General features: G+C 45.2%; 1 protein-coding gene and 1 long non-coding RNA gene across 2 annotated transcripts in view; both read left to right on the top strand.

The window, feature by feature from the left end:
* The window catches only part of LOXHD1 (lipoxygenase homology domains 1), a 151,292-nt gene extending 137,084 nt beyond the window's left edge, over positions 1-14,208 (top strand). The window contains exons 39-42 of the mRNA XM_027656088.1: positions 7,642-7,812; positions 8,954-9,092; positions 10,599-10,760; positions 13,728-14,208. Of these exons, the coding sequence (XP_027511889.1) occupies positions 7,642-7,812; positions 8,954-9,092; positions 10,599-10,760; positions 13,728-14,208 (953 nt within the window). The remainder of the gene's footprint in view (positions 1-7,641; positions 7,813-8,953; positions 9,093-10,598; positions 10,761-13,727) is intronic.
* On the top strand, positions 5,143-7,585 carry LOC113953190. Its single transcript, XR_003529767.1, has 3 exons — positions 5,143-5,322; positions 5,633-5,638; positions 7,575-7,585. It is a non-coding gene; the product is annotated as an uncharacterized LOC113953190 (long non-coding RNA).
* Positions 14,209-21,291: the final 7,083 nt, after the last annotated feature.

Genomic DNA, 21,291 nt, shown 5'->3' with positions numbered 1-21,291 from the left:
TGGCTCTTCCAATGGAGAAAGTATCTTATTCCCTTTCTGGATCTCGACTCAAGTCAAAACCATTTGTATACCCTTGGTTTTCCTTTTCTTTCTCTGAAGCAGCTACCTTTTTAAGGAGCAGTATCTTGGCTCAGATGCTGAATTGCCAAGGCCTTGAGCTCACAGCACACAGCTTTTCCTGAGATATGTTTCTGCAATTCATGGGTACTATTCCAACCCTTTTGGGCACTTGTAGGCCATAAATTATTTAAAAGAAAAAACCCCAACCCTAAAGAACTGTCTTTTTTAGCCCTTTGTAAGGATTTACTCAGCTATCAGGCTTGAGATGGGCTTTTCTAAGCCCCCTTCTTGGCTCTTGACTGTTGCCTCTTAAACTCTGTTGATCCTTGGGGCAGATTTGTTGAATAGTTTCTACTTTAAATAAAAGGTGAGAGGGAGAGAAAGAGATGTGTAAAACTGCCGAAGGAGAGGAGAGTCCATCATCCTCCCTGTTTTGTTGGTGGTTCAGTACAGAGAGTGAAGACAATGTCAACCTCTGAATCTTTCTGCGTGGATGCAAGTCAACACCTTCGACAGGGCACAAATGAGCATCCAAACTGCAGCCCTGTAGTGTGCCAGCAGCTGTGCCATGGATGATTAGTCCTTCAAATTGCCCAAATCTGGCCTCAGCACCTAGGGACATCCCAGCATTGACCCCCAGAACACCATCCCCCCCTCTCCAATCTTTGCACCTTCCCCTCTCTTCTGGGTCAGGTGTTTTTTCTTTACACTAAACAGTGCCAGCACAAAGATAAGGATTTCATCCCTGTGAGGCTGGTGAGGCCCTGGCACAGGTTGCCCAGAGAAGCTGTGGCTGCCCCATACCTGGAATTGTTCAAGGCCAGGTTGGATAGGGCTTAGAGAAACCTGATCTAGTGAAAGGTGTCCTGTCTGTGGCAGGGGGTTGGAATGAGGTGGGCTTTAAGATCACTTTCAACCAAACCATTTTACGATTTAATGAAAGACGAGCTACAGGCATTACAGCTAAAGCAGAAGGCACTGCAAAGATGTCACAGTGCAGAGCGTACAAAGTCGAAAAATTTAAAAAAAAAAGATGTAAGAAATCAAAATAGCAGACTTGGAGAGAAGAAAATTTCAGTGTTGACCTTGTGCATTCATTCATTTCTTTCCAATCTCCTGAATTGCAGAATCTTTCACTACAAAGCAGAAGGAGCCCAAAAGGCCAGATGTAGCTGTAGAATTATCAATTTTCTAAAAGCTTCTCTTTTCTACAAGCCTCCTTTGTGCCTCTTGGGGATAAATTACCCTGCATCTTTGTTAAATGTTTTTTGCATCAAGTATTCCTCAATAAAACACAGAATTTGTTTCAGTCACAAGAACATAATCTAAGAAACTGTTGTATCTTCACTCAGAGCTGCTAAGTGCTTTTGCACAGGCATAGTTGATCTTTAGGATGCACTGGGGGGGAATTTCTGAGGGTAATTTATGGGTGATTTTGACCTGAGTTAAATCCTGGATTGAACAAGCTGCATAGACAACAGAGGAGGGAAGGGGGGCAGGGGACCTTTTTTCTAAAACTGTCCCAAGTGTTAAGCTTTTACTTTGTCAAAGGTTATGAGAGGTTTTGCATTGCCTGTCTGCTCTGATGAGAAATGTTGTGGTGTGAACTAACATGATCCTAAAGAAGAGATACACGAAATGAATCTATTTTTATTCTGGCACTGGCTCGCTGAATGACCTTGCGTAAATCACATCTCTGTACCTCATTTTCAATTATGTAAATTAGGGATAAAAATTATTCACCTTCTTAGAAGTGTTTTGAGATGTACCGAAGCACAGCTAGATGCCATGATTTTAACACCTCACAGTTAACTCTCCTTTTCCAGTGATTTGATGCTGCTATCAAAAAACTCCCACCACTTTCTGGGTGATGTCTCACGAGATGGGGTTTAGGGGCAGTCAAAAAACCAGGCAAGGGATAAATAATGTCAGAGGATTGCAAGGCTGATACACTGTCTGTGCAATGGTTGTTACTTCATGTTTCAGAAAACGTGAAAATTAAAAAAAAAAAAAAAAAAAATGGAATTAAGGGGCTGAGCAATGCTGGTTGATGGTTGTGGATGTCTCAGCAGCAGCAATACTTTACTGGCCCCTGAGCAGCCAGTGCCCCAAGAAGGAAGGTTTTTTCACTCCTATGGAAACATGAGCACCAGTAATGACTACTGTTATCCTTGATCAGACATCAACTGCTTCCAAAACCAAACCAAAAAAGATCTGCTGCAGATAGATAAGGGATAGAGAGGATAGTCAATGAGTACACCTGCAAAGAGCAGACACTTTCATGGGCATGTGTGTATCCAAACCTGGATGTGGTTCTGCCAGCAGATTTGATCCCATCAGCTCTTTTTCTGGAAGGAATAGTGAATATTCACTAAAGCAAGGTGAGGGACCATGTGCCTGGTGAGCAGTGAACCCACCTGACTCGTTTCATTTGCTTTTCCCCCCACCCTCCCACATTTCTGCAGATGTCAAAATAGCTTAATATTTTAGAGATGGCAAGTGGTGGCTGTTCCCAAGAGGGCCAAAGGAAACTTCTGGTGCTGCAGGTTGGGATTTTAGTGAAATGAAGCAGGAATGTAATTATCTGCGTTTCATCTACCACTTCCAAAGTCTGGCTTAGTTGTACTAATTGCCATGCAGAAATGCATGATGAGGATCTTACAACCCAACCTGCCCAATACCAGGAAAGCACAGACTTCCAGCATCACCTGGGAAGATGGCAAGATGGCCCTGTGAGGACCTTTCAGGACCTTTCAGATGTGCACAGAGAGTCCTTGCCCATCATCACCCAGTGGCCAGCTTGGGCCCTTTTGGGAAGGAGGATAAATGGGACAAATAACTGCTCTTTTTGGATAAGAACATTTGAGAAAGAGAATACATTTCACTACATCACACTAAATTATACAGAGTCAAGCAAGCAAAGTGATTCTTTTTTCCCCAAAGCTCTTCTCTTCCTCTAATTACATTTGAAATGTTTTGCATGCTATTGAAAATGTCACTTCCAGCTGCAGACCATTAAGGAGCCTACGTGGCACTGCCATGGGTTTTATTAGGTCAGGTTTGCTGCTGAAGATTTCAATGGCTGCAAAAGCAGGCCTGGAGTGAAATATCTTTTGTTAAGAATGTTGAACACTTGTTTTGGTGATAGGGGACCCTTCACAAAGGCACAGTGCTTGCCAAATTATTTTAAAGACCAAGACCTGCGTAATTGAGCAGAAACTGCTCAAATGTGTACCATTTCTTCCTGTCTGCCTCAAAGCACTAAAGGAAAGAAATTTAGTGGTCCTGGTTTGTACTGGGGTCACTGCAGAAAACCCCATGGTGCTCTCCAAGGCATTTGTGCAGCTGGTTTTTTTTCCTGAGCCCTTGTTCTCCCAGTACTGTTGCTCGAGATGTCAGTGGGATACAAACAGGTCTGCTCTGCTTTTCTGCAAGCTGAGTGATGGAGCAGCTCTGGCTTTCACAGAGGATCAGGATACCCCATCCAAAGGTGTCCAGGAGAAAGGCTGTGAGCCACCACTGCAGAGATCCTCCAGTTTCTCCCGTGCAGCCAAGCCTTGTCAGCAGAGGTCAGGACTTGGGAAAGTGCTTTCACCTTGCTGTATCCACACCACTTTTCTGGCTCCTCTTCCTCACTCCTTCACTGATACTGCTCCATAAACCAGCTTTGGCTGAGGATTTGATGCCTCTGGGGTTACATCCATATGGGGTGTAGTTTCCTTTCCTATTATTGCTCAGGTGCTGTAATGTCTCTGAGCCCATTGCTCTGTGAAAGTCACACGGGAAGAGAAGGTGTAAACAGGGTAATACCCTGTAACCAAGATTTCATGACCTGAAAAGTGGTTCTGCAGACATGATTTGTTCTCCTTCCACTGATGTGACCCCCAGCACACAGAGCCAGCCCAGCAGAGGGAAAGTCTCACATTTAGACTTGGAGTATCATTGGCTTTTGCATTTGTTTTTTTTTTTTCCAAATCAATGCAAAAAGAAATTTAATATATTTTTCCCGGCTTGAAACAAGAGAAAAACTATACCTTTTCTGGTAAAGCAGAATAATTTCTTCAGACACAAACAAACCCTTCAATTTCCATATCAGCTTTTAAATGGTGTTTAATGCTGTGGCAGTGAGACCCTTGATGTGACCCCTGGCACCATGAGACATGGACAGGATGGGAAGATGTGCTGCTCTGGACATATCCATTACAGCTTTCACCTGGGGTTAACTATTTCTCTTGAGCAATGAAAAGCAATAAAGGGATCCTTCCGCAGCTTCCAGGTCTCCTAATATAATTCAAGTTGCTAACGATCAGGAGTGAAAATGAGAAAAAACCAAATTCTAGTGAGAGGGAAGGGAAATATCTTTCCTTTAAAGCAGACTGGGGGATGTTTTAGGGCAGCTGCACCATTTTTCTAAGAGTGGCCATCCAGCTCCTTGATTTAAGGTCTGGAAGGGACAGCCTGATGGTATTTGCTTTTCAGTGTCAATCCTGACAGAGCCCAACTCTTGCTCTTTGAATAGCCCAGAGCTGATAAAAGAATCTTTGTGGGAAGGAACAGGAAAAGCTGCACTTTGTGCTTGCTTTGCCCTCAACTCTAACATCTGCTGGAAATCAGCTCTGGCCTCTCTCTCCCTCTGACAAAAGAGCAGGATTTTGTTGTAGCTCTCCTGGTGAGTGGCTGCTGGGATCAGGCTGGAAAAAAGGGAGGAGGGTATGTGCATCTCACTCAGTCTCTTTTCTGGGTAGTGCTGCTTAGCACTGATCCTGACCCCATCATCCTGTTCACTCCTGCAACAGGGCAGAGATCACCCATTTATTCCATCCTGGTCTGCAGCCATTGATGTCTCTCACTGGAGAAAGATGGGATGTTTTCTTTCTTTCGTGCTCTACTGTTGTCACAAAAGATTTGATGGAAGTGAAACAGCCTCCTAAATATGCTGCAGAGATGTCCATTGAACTTAAATGGAAACAAGCTTACCAAAAAATCAACAGCTGACACTGAAAACATACTTAGGATAAATTTCCAAATAGCCCCAAAGAGCAAGTTGCTCCAGTTGAAGCACGATGGGAGCCCTGGAGAACTTCATAGGATTATGGAATCACGGAATGGTTTGCACTGCAAGGGATCTTAGAGATAATCTTGTTCCATCCCCCTGGCATAGACAGGGACACCTTCCACTATCCTAGGCTGCTCCAAGCCCTGTCCAAGCTGGCCTTGAACACTTTCAAGGATGGGGCCAGCCGCAGCTTCTCTGGTCAAACTGTAAAATTAAAGAAGACAGAGCCAAACTCTTCTCACCAGTGTTTGATGACAGGACAAAAATCAATGGGCTCGAACTGAAATACAGGAAATTCCACTCAAGAAAAAAAGCTTTTTTTCTTGGCACAGGTAATCAAGTCTGGCACAGGCCACCCAGAGAGTTTGTGGAATCTCCATCCTTGGAGATACTGTAAACCTGGTCAGACACAGCCCTGAGGAACCTGCTTTGGCTTTTAGGGGATTGGACCCAATGTTCTACAGATGAAATTTCCAGCCACAATAATTCTACAGTTCTGTGCCTCTGAAATTTAAGGGGCAAGTGGTTGTGTTGGCTGAAGTCAGTGCTTTGTAGTCCATGATCTCCTTACTTGGAGAAGGTTCAGGAAGCCAAAGTACAAAACAGCAACGGCAGTGAGGCTGATAGAGAACAGCCAACATGTGGTGTGGAGGGCTCACAGTCCTTAAGAAAAGAGTGACCTGTTGACATAGCTCAAAAAGGTGCCATCATTTTCTTTTCAGAGGTAATGAGGATTAATATTTTCAAAGTAAGGAAGTAGACACATGGCAGTGAATTCCTGGAAAAGCAAGAACTGTTTAATGTCTTTGGGATGTACATAATAAGTCAGCAGAGATGTGTCATCATGAACATAATCTTTCTTTGTCTGACTAATAGCAGGACTGTAAGTCCTCCCATCCCCACCAAGCTCAACAACAGCTTCTTTAATTTCAACAAAGAAATCAGGAAAATGCTCTCAAATGCTGTTTTCTTCATTTCAAGTTGCTTTTCCAACAGAAAAAAAAAAAAAACAAACCAGACAAACTGAAGTAGTAAACTAAAAGGGTGCTATGACTTCTCAGAAGGCCCCAAGGTAATAGTTTAGAGACTTGGTAGTCCATGTTGGGACATCCATCACTTTAGTCTGTCCTGTGTTCATGCCCAGTCCCAACACTAGGGAATTCCCCCTGGTTGCTTGGCATGGAAGGGAAGGATAATTTCCTTGCAGGTGGTAGCTGGTAGGGTCAAAGGAGCAAGTTGTACTTTGCATTCTGACCTTCAAATCCAAATATGAAGGATCTGGGGGGCAATACAGGCTGTGGAGAAAAACACTAAAACCCACTTGCACTCCCAAAACTTGAAGAGACCACCAAAAACCACACAGACACTGCTATCTTCACTAATAGCAACATAAATGTTTGCTGTAGGGGTGGACATTAGTTAGGTGCAAGATGGGGGTTAGAATATGTACTCAGCTTTCTTTTGGCTTAAAGTCTTCACTTTTCACTTAAAATACCAGGAAAATTCAGCAGCAGTTTCTGTTGCAGAGGGTACTCCATTAACTTTTGCCCCCAAAATCTCTGATTTCCAGGGGTTTTCATGCTTTGGGCTCTGACAAACAGCCTCATGATTTCTCTGGGACTCTGTAAGGCTTTATTGTCCCTGAGCCACAGCAGAGCTTTTTCATGGTATGGTCCCTCTGTAGACATGATGTCAGGGGTCTCACCAACCCTGTCTCTCTGCAGCTGCTACAGGTACTGCAGAAGCAGAAGGTGTTCCCTAGCCCAGAGAGTCTGAAATCCAGCTTGTCCAGGACCATGCTCCAATACCTTTATATCTGATCAAAAGCTATCAGCTCCCTCAAAAACAAGGCCTGGCTCTAGAAGGGGAATCAGATGATGGTCTTGAGCAAGTTGGTTTTGTTATCAAAATGATATTGTGTTCACTGATGTGACATTATCTGAAGCAAATATCAGTCAGATGCATCCAGTTCTGGAGCTCTCATCACGGAAAGACCTGAGGAGGCCACAGAGATGCTCCAAGGGTTGGAGCCCCTCTGCTCTGGAGCCAGGCTGGGAGAGCTGGGGGTGTTCACCTGGAGAAAAGAAGGCTTCAGGGAGACCTTAGAGCCCTTTCCAGTGCTTAAAGGGGCTCCAGGAGAGCTGGAGAGGGACTTGGGACAAGGGTCTGGAGCAAGAGGACAAGGGAGAATGGCTTCCCACTGACAGAGGATGGATTGAGGCTGGGTATAAGGGTTAAGGTTTTTATAATAATTGTGGTGAAGCCCTGGCACATGTTGTCCAGAGAAGCTGTGGCTGCCCCGCCCCTGGAAGGATTCAAGACCAGCTTGGATGGGGCCAGGATGGTGTCCCTGCTCATTGTAGGTGCATTGGACTAGACGACCTTTAAGATCCCTTCTAATCCAAACCATTCCAAGATTCTGTGATTTCTAGCACCAAGATGGTGATACCAAGGAAAGGCACCTCACCTCATTACTCAAGCTATGTGCAAATAAGCAAATATTTTTTATTTTGTTGTTTTACAAGGAATTGCACCGGGTTGGCACTTGGAATATATTGATGTGATGGACTCTGCCATGGACAAGACGTTTCGCTTCCAGTGTGATCGCTGGCTGGCTAAAGGTGAAGATGATGGGCAGCTCATAAGAGAACTGGCTTGTGCCAACAATGACATCCTGGAACTGAAGGAACGGACTGGTGAGTTTTTGGAGTTGTCTTTTGCAATTTGCTGAGGGACCTCAGAGGCCATAGGACCACATCGCCTGCAAGCTGCTTCACTAAAGGTTCCCATGCAGGCTTTAAGGGTTGGATTATTTCATGTACTCTTTAGTTCGAAAGTGCTGGGATAAGAAGGAAACAAATCAGGGTTTATGAGGAAGAAAAAGATCTCATTGTGGGTTGAAACCTAATAGAGGCCCATCCACAGTGGTTCAATCCAGCAATAAGCCAAAAGAACACATGGATATGATCTCATTAGAAGTAATGTGCTTGAGTCTTTGAGGTGGAAAATAAGATCAGTCCTTAAAGCTTTGTGAGTGACATTGTTCCGGCTTCCTCCTTAACTTGTTCTGGCCTACTAGCTCAAGTATTCCAGCTGAACATGACACCTGAGCTTAACAGCCCATGGCCCTGGGTCTGCTCTGAGTGATCCCACTAGACCCGAGGTAACTACACTGGTGTCTGATGTGGTGAGTGAGTCAGCCAACAAGAGCTATTTAACCACACTGATGATATGCAAAGTGCATCTCAAGAGCTCCAGCAACAGTGGTCTTTTTCAGGAGAGTCCTGGAGAGTCAATAATCACATTACTTTAGTGTGATGTCATTCTGCCAGTGCAAAAAAATCAGCCTTGTGATGGCCCTTTTGGGTACTTATAGGCCACCACAGCATCTGAGCACATCTTGTCGGGTACCTGGGTACCCTCACTCTGTTGGGAACAGTGGTACAAAAAAAAAAAAAAAATAGGGGGATTTGGATGGACTGTGTTAAAAAGGGAGTGCTTAGCACAGCAGGGAGCTGAACACAGCTTGTTCAAGATGGACTTTGATGATCCTTGTGGGTCCCTTCCGACTCAGGATATTCTATGATTCCAAGAATAACTCTTGCTACCCAATCGAGCAGGACTCATATTTTTTGAGTATTCTACCCCAAAGCACTTAGAATTCAAAAATACTACAGATTTCAGTGTTTCCATTCTTATTTTTCAAGTGCTTTCTTGTGCGCTGTGAAAAATATTAGGGAAGGAGTTTTTAAGCAAAGTGACAGCCAAATGAAGAGATCTTGCTGGCCATCTGCTCCTCCTTTTTTGTTTAATGTGTGTGTTAATTGTGCTCTAAAGCCTATGAGATTGTCACAGTAACAAGCGACAGAGAGGACGCAGACACAAAGGAAAACGTCTGGATCATCTTAGAAGGAAAGATGGGCCGCTCGAAGGAATTCCTCATGGAAAACTCCTCCAAGAAAAGGAGATTCGAAAGGTAGTAAAGAGAATGGTGGGCTACAGGAACTCCCCACCCGTTGCGTGTCCTCCACGAACGCCACCTCTTCTCTAGGATGGCTTAGAGACTTGTGTTTGTGCCGTGCTTCTTCTTATCCCCCTCCCAAAAAGCTTGGCGGCTTCTCACCTGGATTAAAAGGAACATATAAAATGAGTTTCTGATGGGCAGTCGCAGACTAGGTTTTAAAATGACACGAAAAAGGCATTTGGCAAAAGGAAATACAGATGTTGCAAGCGTGTGCGTGTCTCCCTTTGTATCAGGACATGCAAAGGGATTTCTGGCGAACCCCCAGGGAGGCTCTGTGTGTGTTTCTGAGCTGGGAGGAGCAGAAGGAAGCTGGGGGTGGTTTTAATTCCTTTTGCAGCATCTCACTGGCAGCGGGAATCAGAGAGAAAGTAATAATAGTTAGAGGCTAAATGTTGTCAGAGCTGCTCAGATTTGACTTCCCAGACAAACCTGCAGGGTGAGGCTGCAAGATCACTGTCGCGTGAGGAAAGCCAAGAATCAGCCTCTCACTCAGACAGGCTGGAGGCACATCCGTGTAACATAGAGCATATTCCTTCTCCCACGTGGCACCAAAGTGCTCCAGATGTAAACTGGGTTTTCTGCTTTGGTTAAGGACACAGTACGTCCTTAGGAGACAGGGATCTCTTCAGAGTCACGGGACATTCTGTTGCTTTGCAGGGAGGAAAGGTTTTCCTGGTAAGGGAAGGTGAACTTACAGCTGATGTGGGATGTAGTATGAATGTCTGAGGTATCATGTGAATTATGAAAGATCAGGAGGAGCTTCCTCTCAACCTTCAGCTGATGGTGTCTATGGAGGGCTTAGACACCATGCTCCGAGGCATTACTCACAGACTATCCTTGGAGGCAGGTTGGAACAAGGACCAATCTAAGGAAATCAACCTAACAGATGCTCAGGGAACATGACAGGAATCTAGTCAAGGGCTTGACAGAGACATGTCATCCCTGCCCCGTTTCTGGGGCTTGGAACTAGATGTTCTTTATGGTCCTTTCCAAACCAAATCGTTCTGAGATTCTATGATTCTATTGTTTCCCTAAACTATTTTCAATCTGAGTTTCAGGAAGGGTGGCTGAACTAGCAAATTTAAAACAGCTATGGTGGGTAGATGTGTAACAGATACAGTATCTGTCAAGAATGAATGAATAAGTGCTGGAGGGGAAATTAGTCATTCTTTAGCTTTATCTATAATGAGGCAAATTGATTTTGTATGTGGAACAGCTCAAGTTTATCCTGGGAAGTTCTAGTGGCAACAATTTAAAGTGTCACCCCTAATCAGAGAAAATACTAAATTTAAATATGGAAATTATACTTTGTGTTGAATGATTGTAGGTTAAATCAAATGACTGTGAATGAAGGCTTATCTTCTATCTCCTATAGCTGTGTGCAAATTACTTAATGTCCATATGTGACAAGTCACTGGCAGCCTTCAGGATACTGAAACTGCTCCCTGTTTCCTGTAGGGGAGCAACAGACACATTTCAGTTTTCTTCAAAGAACGTTGGGGATATTGCAGCCATCTGTGTTGGTCACTGCCCAAAAGATGGGAAGAAGTCATCTGCGAAAGCTGATGTCTTCTGGCATGTCCAGGAGATTATCGTGACGGAGATGGAGCTTTGTAACAAGTAAGTGCCTTCTCATTTGCAAGGAGCTGCTCCAGGAGGGCATGAGGGAGCTGATCTGCTCTGCATATGTCCTCCTGAAGGAATAACAGAAAGTCTCACCTTAGTCTGAAAGCTAAGGATATGTTGTTTGGTGTGTCAGGTGCAGAACATCCGTGCCTGACTCACCCGTGCAGTTTCGGAGTTGTTAGAGAGGGGATTTGCATGTGCAGGTAAGTTTGTAAACAAGATGCCTTGGGTGAATCTCACAGCTAGGACAAATTGATGTCTCAGGTTGTGGGAAATACTCCAGACTGGCTGAAATGTAAGGGATTTGTAGGATGCTCTGCACGGGCTGGTCTTTAAGTAAGTCCTGTGAAAGAGCTCCTAGAAACAAGTCGAGGGTAAGACAAAACCTGAGCCTCTGATTCAGACCACTTTGGATCAGAGATCCTTCTGGTCTGGTCCAAAAGGCTCGACATGACTGGAAATGTCACAGTCATGGAGCTGGACCATATCTGAGGAGCGCTGAGCATGTCAGGTCCTGCATGCTTTGGTCTGAGTCCTGTCTTTTTGAAGGGGTGACATTCACACCTCAGAGAGCAGATAGCACAGGGACTATGCAGGAACCAGAGGAGATCACCCATTTGCAGAAAAAAACTACACTTCAGTGAAAAATCTACACTGTTAATTGTGAATTTCTTCTCTTCTCCATGTTATTTCCATTGCTGCTAAAGAGTTTAACTACAAGGAGTTCATTTCAGCTGAAACAATTGAGTGTTTAAGAAGAAATCCTTGAAGTGTTGGATTTTTTTCTTTTTAAAGCTAAGAGTCTCTCCTAGCAAATTAATCAGACAGTTGGAGAGCCTTAATAATGTTTGCTGAATGAAAACTCAGTCAATTGCATACTAAAACATGCTCTTTTCTCCTGGCGGGGGAAAACCTGGAACCCTCGAAGTCCAGCTGCGCAATCAAATCCATGCATTAAACTCTCTGGGAGCATGATGAAACTGCTGAAACAGTGTGTTGTGAAGGGGCCAAAGACATTCTCATAAAGACATGGACTTTTTTTAAAGCTGTTTTAAATTAAAGAGGGCACTCAGGAGGTACGGGTAGAGCCTGCAGCCTGTCCTTTCACTGAAGCAGGGCTCCAGCTCTGCGGATGCAGCACTTCTCTGTGGTGTTTGCTGTGCAAAGGACCAACTGGAGAGATTGCACCATGAGAGCAAGCTCTCACTTCAAATATTCCCCATCCCAAAATCCAAAAAATACCACCCAGACAAGTCAAAGACCAAATCAAGAGAGTTATGAAATTGCTGCGGCAGTAGTTTTGAATTATACTGGGATTTTGCTATTTAGTGGTAGATCTTAGCGTGTGAAAGGGCTGCATTAAAACTTTTCCTTGCAAATCACAGGTCTAGAAAGGTCATCTTTTTTCTTCTTACCCCTTGTGAAGATTGGCATGCACTGTTATACCTCCAGACCATGAGATATTCCATAGCTGAAGAGATAAAACTGAACATCAGGCAACATATCCACCTCACTCTCATGCAGGTTTTCTGTCCATGAGGCTAAAATTTTTCACCCCCTGGAATTTCTCATTTACAGAGCCTCTTTCCAGGGAAAGAAGTTTTTCACTTTGGCTGCGGAAAACGCCAAAAGTGTTGGAAGTGCTTAAGAAACACAGCACAGCTGGAATCACAGTAACCCTTCCTCCAGGTGTTTATTTTACACACATACACACTGCAATCCAGCTACACTCCATTCAGGAGGACCTGCTGCAGTTTGGTGAGGGCGGGGGAAGGGGAAAAAGCTCATTTGGAACTGATCTGCATCATTGGAAATGAAATACATCATTAAAAGCAGAGTGCTCCAGCCCCTGGCCGGGCGCCAGGTACAAGGTAATTTATGGATGTGCTCTGTGCTCCCTGCACATCACCAGAGGCAGCACTGCAGAGACAAGGGCTTCCAGCATCTGGTACCTATCATTTCTGTGTTCTATGATTATTTTTTTTTTCCCTCCTAAGGATGAGATGGGTGATCTAGAAATGAAAGGGGAGACTTAAACGTCCTCTATTCCTTTTTTCTGGTTTTTTTTTTTTCCTGCTCATCCTGCCTCAATGGGTCTGTAACAGGACATGCCATTGCACAGGCACAAGAGGTGACAAGAGCCCCACACCGATCCTTTCCATGTGCGGGATGTCTGTAGCTGTGTAGGTAGATGTCAGGTTTTCCAGTTGCAATTGCAATGTTCCATCACAGCTCTTTCTGGGAGAAATTCTAGTGCTCCACATATGGAAAAGTGCTGAAACAGCATTAATGTTGGGCAATTTAGTAGAATGCCCAGTCCATAACTTGCCTGTATCTGCTGTGGTGTGGCATCAGGGCCAGGGCAGTGCCCTCCCTGTGCTGGCACTGCTGAGGCACCTCCAGTGCTGGGGCAGTTCTGGGCCCTCAGACAGGAGAGACATTGAGGGGCTGGAGCATGTGCAGGGAAGGGAACAGAGCTGGGGAATGGTCTGGAGCAGCAGGAGCGTCTGAGGGAGCTGGAGGGGCTCATCCTGGAAAGGAGGCTCAGGGGGGACCTTCTGGCTCTGCAACTCCCTGACAGGAGAGGGGAGCCGGGGGGGTCGGGCTCTGCTGTCAGGGAACAAGGGACAGGATGAGAGGAAACAGCCTCAAGTTGTGCCAGGGGAGGTTTAGGGTGGATATTAGGGAAAATTGCTTATCGAAAGGATTGTCCATCCCTGGCACAGCTGTCCAGGGCAGTGATGGAGGTGTTTAAACCTCATCCCTGGAGGGGTTTAAAAGTCATGTGGATGTGGCACTTGGGGACATGGGTTAGTGGTGACCTTGGCAGTGCTGGATTAACAGTTGTACTCAACGATCTTAGAGGTCTTTTCCACCCTAAACAATTTTGTGATTCCACACGATTTGCCCAATAAAGTGGCCATCTACACCATTAACACGCTGCTGATTTTCCCCCGGCAGATACTTTTTCAGGTGCAACTCCAAAATCCCTCTGCGATACAAGAGGCGGGACTACAAAGTCTTCGAGTGTGCCAAGGTCACAGAGAGCTTTGCCAGCAAAGCCCGGAGCTTGGTGCCAGTCAAGTATGAGACCATCGTGGTCACAGGCTTTGAGAAGGGCGCGGGGACCGACGCCAACGTGTTCATCACCATCTATGGGCTGAACGGGGACTCGGGCAAGCGGGCGCTGAAACAGAAATTCAGGAACCTCTTCGAAAGAGGCAAAACCAACAGGTTTTACCTGGAAACGCTGGACATGGGGGAGCTAAAAAAGGTCCGGATTGAGCACGACAACAGTGGTCTGGCACCAGGCTGGCTGGTGGAAAGGGTGGAGATCACCAACTCAGCCACTGGCGTGACCACCATATTCCCCTGCGGGAAGTGGCTGGATGAAAACCGGGGTGATGGGCTAATCTGTAGGGAGCTTTTTCCCAGGTACTGAGGAGGGCAGGGCCGCAGGAAGTGTTTGGTCCTCCCTTCTGTATGTGATTTTTTTTTTCTCATTGTACTGTTTTATATCGCATTTTACTTTTTAAAACACTGGCTTTTGTACTGAGAGATTTTTCGCAGCAAGATGTGCTTCCTGGGTTAACATTTTGTAAAATTCAAAATACTGGATTTTTTTTAAATGCATATAAAAATGCAAATGAAATAAATACCTTTGTTGCTTATTTATGATTGAGAGCCACAAGAAACTGTCCCTTACCAGCTCAGGTATTTCTGCTTTCAGTGCTATGCCCTGCCACAGCTGGGAGAACCTTACACCACTGATGAGCTCCACTTTTAGATAAGTAAAGAGGTGAGAGAGTTGAGTCACTTTATTTAAGAAAATTGAGCTTGGAGATCCCAGTTTTTCCCAGTTACTGGCAACTGCAAACTCTGCATGTCCACACACACACATGCACATCTCCAGAAGGCACCACATCAGGAGCAGCAGACACAGCTGAGTTTGGGGAGGACCTGCATCCACCCATCTAGGTCCTAAGCAGGGGGATCTGAGTGGTGTTTTCCACCCCTGGGCTTCTTTCCCCCAAGCCAGACTCGGCTGTCCAGCTGAATTCCTACCAGTCTGCAGGGCTGAGACCTGTGGTTACTGCTACCAGGGCTAAAGACCTTCCAAATAATGAATTCCACAGCAAGGAAGCTGTGCTAACTATATTCAAAGCTGACTCAGGATAATCTTACCCTATATGGCCTGAATACCAGCTCTGTTTCAGAGAAGCTGCCATTCATTTTCTTCTGTTTTTTTCCCTTTAATAAGGGAATAAGTCTTTTTCTGCGGTGAAGGGATTTCCTGGAGGCAACGTTTAGTGCTCCTGATGAGCTCTTCCCAGGTACTTGCATCTCTACAGGTACCAATGAAAAAAAACCTTAAATAAATTATTGCTTCTGGAGCCCTCTCTCCCCACAGGGAGCAGAGCAGCAGGACACATCTTTTGGAGGGGAAAGTGAGGTGTCTGAGCTGCCATGAGAAGACCTTCCTCCTGGCCCACCCATGAGAGGATGTTCCCCTTTCCAAAAACTGGTTTTAAACAAGCACTTTGTATGAATAGGGATTAAATGGGTCATGTGGGTGGGTTAAGCCCACCCACCCCATCAGCCCCTGGGTTGGGAGTGATGCTTCTGCTGGGGCATGACCTGGCCATGAGGCAGGACTGTCCCACAGCTGAATCTCTGACTGCTCATGGACAAAGGAGGCCCCAGCAAAGGCTGGTGATGCTGAGACAGGAGTAAGGGGCATCTTGCAGGTGCTGTCAATTGCTCATGGGTATTTGAAAGCTGCTGCACCCTACCAAAGCCCTTCCAGGGAAGTTCTGCATTTCTGTTTTCCACAGCAGGCACCACTGGAGAGACCTGAGATTATTCATGGCTGTCTGTGCCAGCTCACAAATAATAGCTCAGACTAATTCATTTTAGAAACCTTTATGGTAACTGATGGTTTTGGAGCAGAGCAAGTTGCTTAAATGAGCCCAGTAATCAACCTCATCAGTGATCAACTACTTGCTGAGAGGAATAATAATAGCAGCCTTCACTGGCTGTGTTCTCCCTCCCCACTGCAGACTGGTGCTGCCAAGCTGTGAGCAAGGGGCTGGGGGCTTACAAGAGGGGCAGAACAAACCTCAGGAGGGCTGAAGGGAGTGCTGGGGTCAGCAGGTGTGCTGCATCCCCAGGATCCTACTGGGATGAGGTTCAGGCTCCCTGGCTACCCAGGGTGTCCCATGAGTGTATCTGAGGCATCTGGTTTTGCTGCTCTTGTGCAGTGTCACTGCAGTCCCCCAGTGGGTGTTTGAAGCAAAATAAGGGTCAGGCTTTTGATTTCTCTGCATTCTCTCACACCTCAGTCTAACCAGGGCTATGAAAAAAAACCTTCCTGTCAATAGGTTTGGCCCATTTTTAGGCAAATGTGTGCTGCAGTGAAATAGGAGTTTGTCCCATTAAAATGCTGTACTCCTGGCATTTCCGGTTGTCTCCAGTCAGTCCCCACTTTGCACAGAGTTGTGGGGAAGCTGGTCTTAGAGCACCACTGCTGCAGTTTAATCCCTACCATCCCCTGAACCAATTCACCACACTGATACATGCTGTTGTGGAGGTGTTAAAGGCCAGGTTGGATGGGGTTTGGAGAAATCTATTCCGGTGGAAGGTATCCCTGCCCATGGCAGGCGGTTGGAAATGGATTTTAAGGTCCCTTCTAGCCCACACCATTCTGTGATTCTATGATGATTCTATGATTCCAGCCCTCAGGAGCAGTGAGGCAGCTTCTGACCCACACACCCTCCCTTCGTGGGGCAAGGAGGAAAGATAAATCCTTACCTTGCATATAGGATGTGCTCCCATCTGGGAAGAATCACATATAGGAGGTAGATAGGACCATGGACTGAAATCCTGTTGAAGCAGGAATGAATATCTTTGGGGTCACCAGATCAGTGTGTAGGTGGGAGATGGGACTGCAGATACCTGGGTTGCCATCAAAACCTCCTGCCATCCCTGAGCAGGCACACTCAACACAAAAGCTCCAGGCAAAGCTGCCCTGAAACAGGCCAAGGCAGAGTTTGGTCAGCAACCCCACTGCCTCCCAGGAAGGCAACCTTGGCAAAGCATGAAACAACTCCACTTTTTTCTTCTGAAGACTTCAAACACGCCCCTTGTTAGTGCAAAGCTCAACTCTACCCCGGCTCTGGGGAATCCTTCTGTTGCTACAACAACTAATGCTACAGAAGTAATAAGGCAAGAGTGGAGTTTTTCCAAGGACTGGATTTGCACTAAGCTGCTAAATTCAACACATTCTTGGCCAAGTGGAGAACTAGGGAGCAGAAAAGCCAGATTTTTCCTAGTCCTGTTCCTCTTGTATGACTCAGGTAGAGCATCCCAAAGCTGACAGGCTGGGCAGATGCAAAGCTCCTGCTCCCACCACTAACCTCTAACTTTTTCCTCTTTATTCCTTAATTGGTAGGCTTTAATGCACAAACCTTCACCCAAAAAACACTAATGTAGATGGGAAGCAAGAGCAAAGGACAAGGAGGTTACAATCAGAGTGAGTCTTCAAAACCAGGCTGTCCCATTGTCTCTGTGTCCTCCATCATTTTGGGAATCTGATGCAATGCTATGTTTACTAAATTTATGTTTACAAAGCATTTGGGTGCTAACAGTGAAAACAAGTATAAACAAGAAGCCCTTTGCAGTGTTGCATGCTGAAGGATTGGTTGCCTCTTGCTGCAGGACACAGGGAATTATTTGCAAATCTCTATGAAATTGTTGCAAAATATTTTTATAGCATCATATACCAACCTTACATTGATGAAGACAGAAGGATCGAGGGATGCGAAGTACCTTATATTCTGTATTTAGAGAATATATTATAATCTTCCCTTGCCCCATCCTTATATGTAAAGGTCCATTTTAAAATTGAAAAGAGCTAAAAAAAGAGAAAAAAAAACAACCAACGAAAAAAACCAAAAACAAAACCAAGAATAAATATATTTATTAATGGAGTTGTACAGCTCTGAGCTGCAACCTCTGAGCCAGCTGTGGATTTAGATGCTACAAGACACAAATAAGGGCTAAGCTTCCCAACCGTGGGCAGCTGCTGCGAGAGCAGATGCTCGCAGTGAATAAAGACGTTGCATCTCAGTCCATGCTGTTACACCTTGATGGGCACAGCTCCTCTCCCTCCCCAGCACAGACACTGGCAGCTGGTCGCTGTGCTCAGCAGGACTGTTATCAGATCGTAGTGACGTGTTTGCCGCTCCAGTTCTGAAACCAAACCAATTGCCATCTCCAGCAACGTTCTCTCCGCTGTCACCCTTCCGAAGGACATCATCAAGATCTCAGTGAGAAAGTGAGATATTCCCCCAGATGGACCAGCAGGTCGTTTTTAACCTGTTTTCTGTTTTCTGAATTTCTGAAACCTTCCTGTAACTAGAGGTTTGTGTTGCCTGAACACGGTTCATCCCTTATGCAGCGTTTGCTGGATGCTGGAGGAGCCGGCAATTCCCTTCGGCTACAGGAACCAAATCTCTGTGATCAGCAGCCGCCTGTCTCCAAGGCTTATTTAGTCTAATCACATAGTCAAAACTGGAGACTGGTCTCAGCTTTTCAGGAGGAACAGCTGAATAAAGAGTGGGCAGGAGCAGAGACTGGCACCATTGATAGTGGGAGAGAATAAAAGCGCAGGAAGACCTATGAAATTAACTACGCAGGATGCAAAATTGGGTGTATGACATCGGATTCTCCAGCAGGTAAAAAAAGTACTGAAAAATACCCTTAAATGTATTGGTATTAGTTTGGAGTATTTTTTTTTCTTCCAATTAGTTTGTCCTTCCTTAGTTATTAAACAGGAGACCCACACAGAAGGAGAAGTTTCTGCACCAGGAGGATGAAGAACCTTTCAATACCTCTACAGGACTTGCTAGAGATATCCTACAGGCACTGTGGGATATGGAGGAGAAATCTCTCTTTAACAGGCCTTTTTCAGAAATTCTAGAAAGTGATTTTGGCACCTGATCACTAAACTGGTGCCACAGGACATCATGCATGGTGGTGCGTCCAATGTGTAGAGCCTTACCTCACCCCTGCCATGGAGCTCAACCACCAGCAGCCTCTGCAAAACAGATGGGCAGGGTATTTTATACCCCAGCAGTGGGTTTTTTGCACATCAAAGTCCAAAGGCATAAGCAGTGAAAGAAGAATTTACTCCAACCCAAAGAAACCAGATACGAGCAGTAAATAAAGACCAAGCCCTGCCAGGTGACTTCTGCGTGGCACAGGTTTATAGTTAGCAATGCAGTTTGTTTTATTAGTTATAAATAAAGTACAAAAAATCCACCAAAAGTGAATCTAAGCATTTACACAATTTCTAATGTCTTTCCATTTCTTCAATGCACTATTGCTTTAATATTAATAATAAATATTTTTCTAGCTTTCTTCTATAAAATAGTCTATGTAGCAAAATGTTGCACAGCACAACAGAACAGCAGTAGGAATACAAAAATGTGGGTGATCCTTTCACCTGCCTGGGCCATTGAAGGAGAAGGGTTTTGTTTGCTCCTTGTTTTACTTATCCCTTTTACAGTGACTTTGGGGGGGACAACAACCAACCCCCCTGTCCCCAAATAGCTCAAAATCACAGCTCCAGGCTACAGGGGAGGAGTGTTAGAGAGCAGCAAGGTAAAAAACACAGACAGGTTTAAAACCTGGGGTAAGGCAAAGTCAACAAAGCAGAGCAGCACCCTGAAGGGACAGAGAGAAAAAAATTAAGGTACAGTGATTTTGTGCCTTTCTAACCCAAAACAGAATTGCATCCAAAGCCTTTTGGGGTGGGGAGGTGTGGCTACTGGCCGAGCACATGCATCAAACCCCACTTCTGTCCATACACGGCTGAGTGCCTCCACTGACCAAGGGTGGTTATGGCTTAAAGCTTAAAATGTTACCCCATGTACTCTCACCTTCTTGCAAAGCTGGAACACTTGATATTCAGGAGCCTTTGGGAAAGGGTAGAGCACTGTGAGAGCAGCGTGGCTGTGGCAGGATGGGGATGGGGATGCTTGGCCGTGTCATTTTGGGGCTGACTCCCTTCTCTGGTGCAGGTCCCAGCTCTACAGTGGAGGTTTCTCTCTTTGCAGAAAGGATGAAACCAACTGACCAAGAGAATCAGTTAGGGGCTTCTGCCACATTCACAGCTCAGACCTGGGTTATAGCAAATGCTCATGACAGGCCTTGGAAAGGGATGCCAGATCGACCCTGTGTCCATCCCACCCCCTCCCAGCTAGACATGGCATCAGAGTGCCAGAACGGTTTGGTCTAGAAGGGACCTTAAAGCTCATCTTTTTCCAACCCCCTGCCATGGGCAGGGACACCTTCCACCAGACCAGGTTGCTCTGAGCCCTGTCCAACCCAGCCTCGAAACTTCCAGGGATGGGCCATCCATAACTTCTCCGGGCAACTTGTGCCAGTGCCTTACTAGCCTCTGAGTAGAGAGGTCAACCCCTAAAAAAACTGCAAGGAGTTCCTCACTTTTGTTCCCTCCAAGCCCAGGCTCAACCTACTGCCTCCTTCACCCCAGCTGGGTGCACACACAGAGGGTGAAAAGAGCCAAACCGAGGACCCACAGGCACCAAAATCTGGACAAAGCCACCACCACACCTGGGCTTCCTTCCTTGGCTTTTGAAGCAACGTGCAGAGTCTGGCACCAAAGGGTGCAATGCATTGCCCCAAGCACAGCCTTGCAAGCGGGGGCCTGCTGGGTGTCATTGCAGGGTCACACATGCAGCAAAGAGCAGCAGCATCACCAGCGGGCGGCGGGGACGGGGCAGGACCAGGAACCAACCAGAAAATGTTTTGGCTTTGCAGAGCATCATTAACCACCTTCAATGCACGGGGACACAAGCGAAAGGATCACCAGAGTTTGATTATGAGTGCAAATAATATTCATATATATGTGCTAAACACAGTCACTATATTGCAGTTTTCCACTATGTCACAGCATACAGAATCAAAGGTTTGCATTTTTATGGAATGTATCCAAGGTAACAGCACCACAGTAATACAGTTTGTAATCACACACCCTGATTTTTTTCTCTTTTTTTTTTTTTTTGTTTTTGACAAGATAAGCATTACCCCCCACATCCCCTGTTTAATTTTTTTTTTTAAGTACCGATGCATGCAAAGCATTCCATTCCCAGAAACAATGCAAAAATGAGGTAATAGGAGTAATAAAAAAAATTAGTAGTAATTTCTAAATAAATAAATTATAATTAAAAATGCAAAAAAAACAACTATAAAAATAATTAAATAAGAACCCACAATATCTACAAGTTAGTCATAAATTATGATTGTTAAATATAAGGCATTTAAACTCACAAAACCCTGTAAACTATCAATGTTTTGTTTCTAGAGATTTTTTTTGTTGTTGTTTGTTTCATTTTGTTTTTTTTTAAACTCACCCTATTATCGCAACCTACTCGTACAAATTATTTAAATGCAAAGAAACCTGACACACCAATACAACTCCAGATGCTGTAAATTCGCA

Source organism: Corapipo altera, unplaced genomic scaffold, assembly GCF_003945725.1.
Source record: "Corapipo altera isolate COAL_440 unplaced genomic scaffold, ASM394572v1 61553, whole genome shotgun sequence".
Taxonomy (NCBI): Eukaryota; Metazoa; Chordata; class Aves; order Passeriformes; family Pipridae; genus Corapipo; species Corapipo altera.
This window is presented reverse-complemented; position numbering and strand designations above follow the sequence as displayed.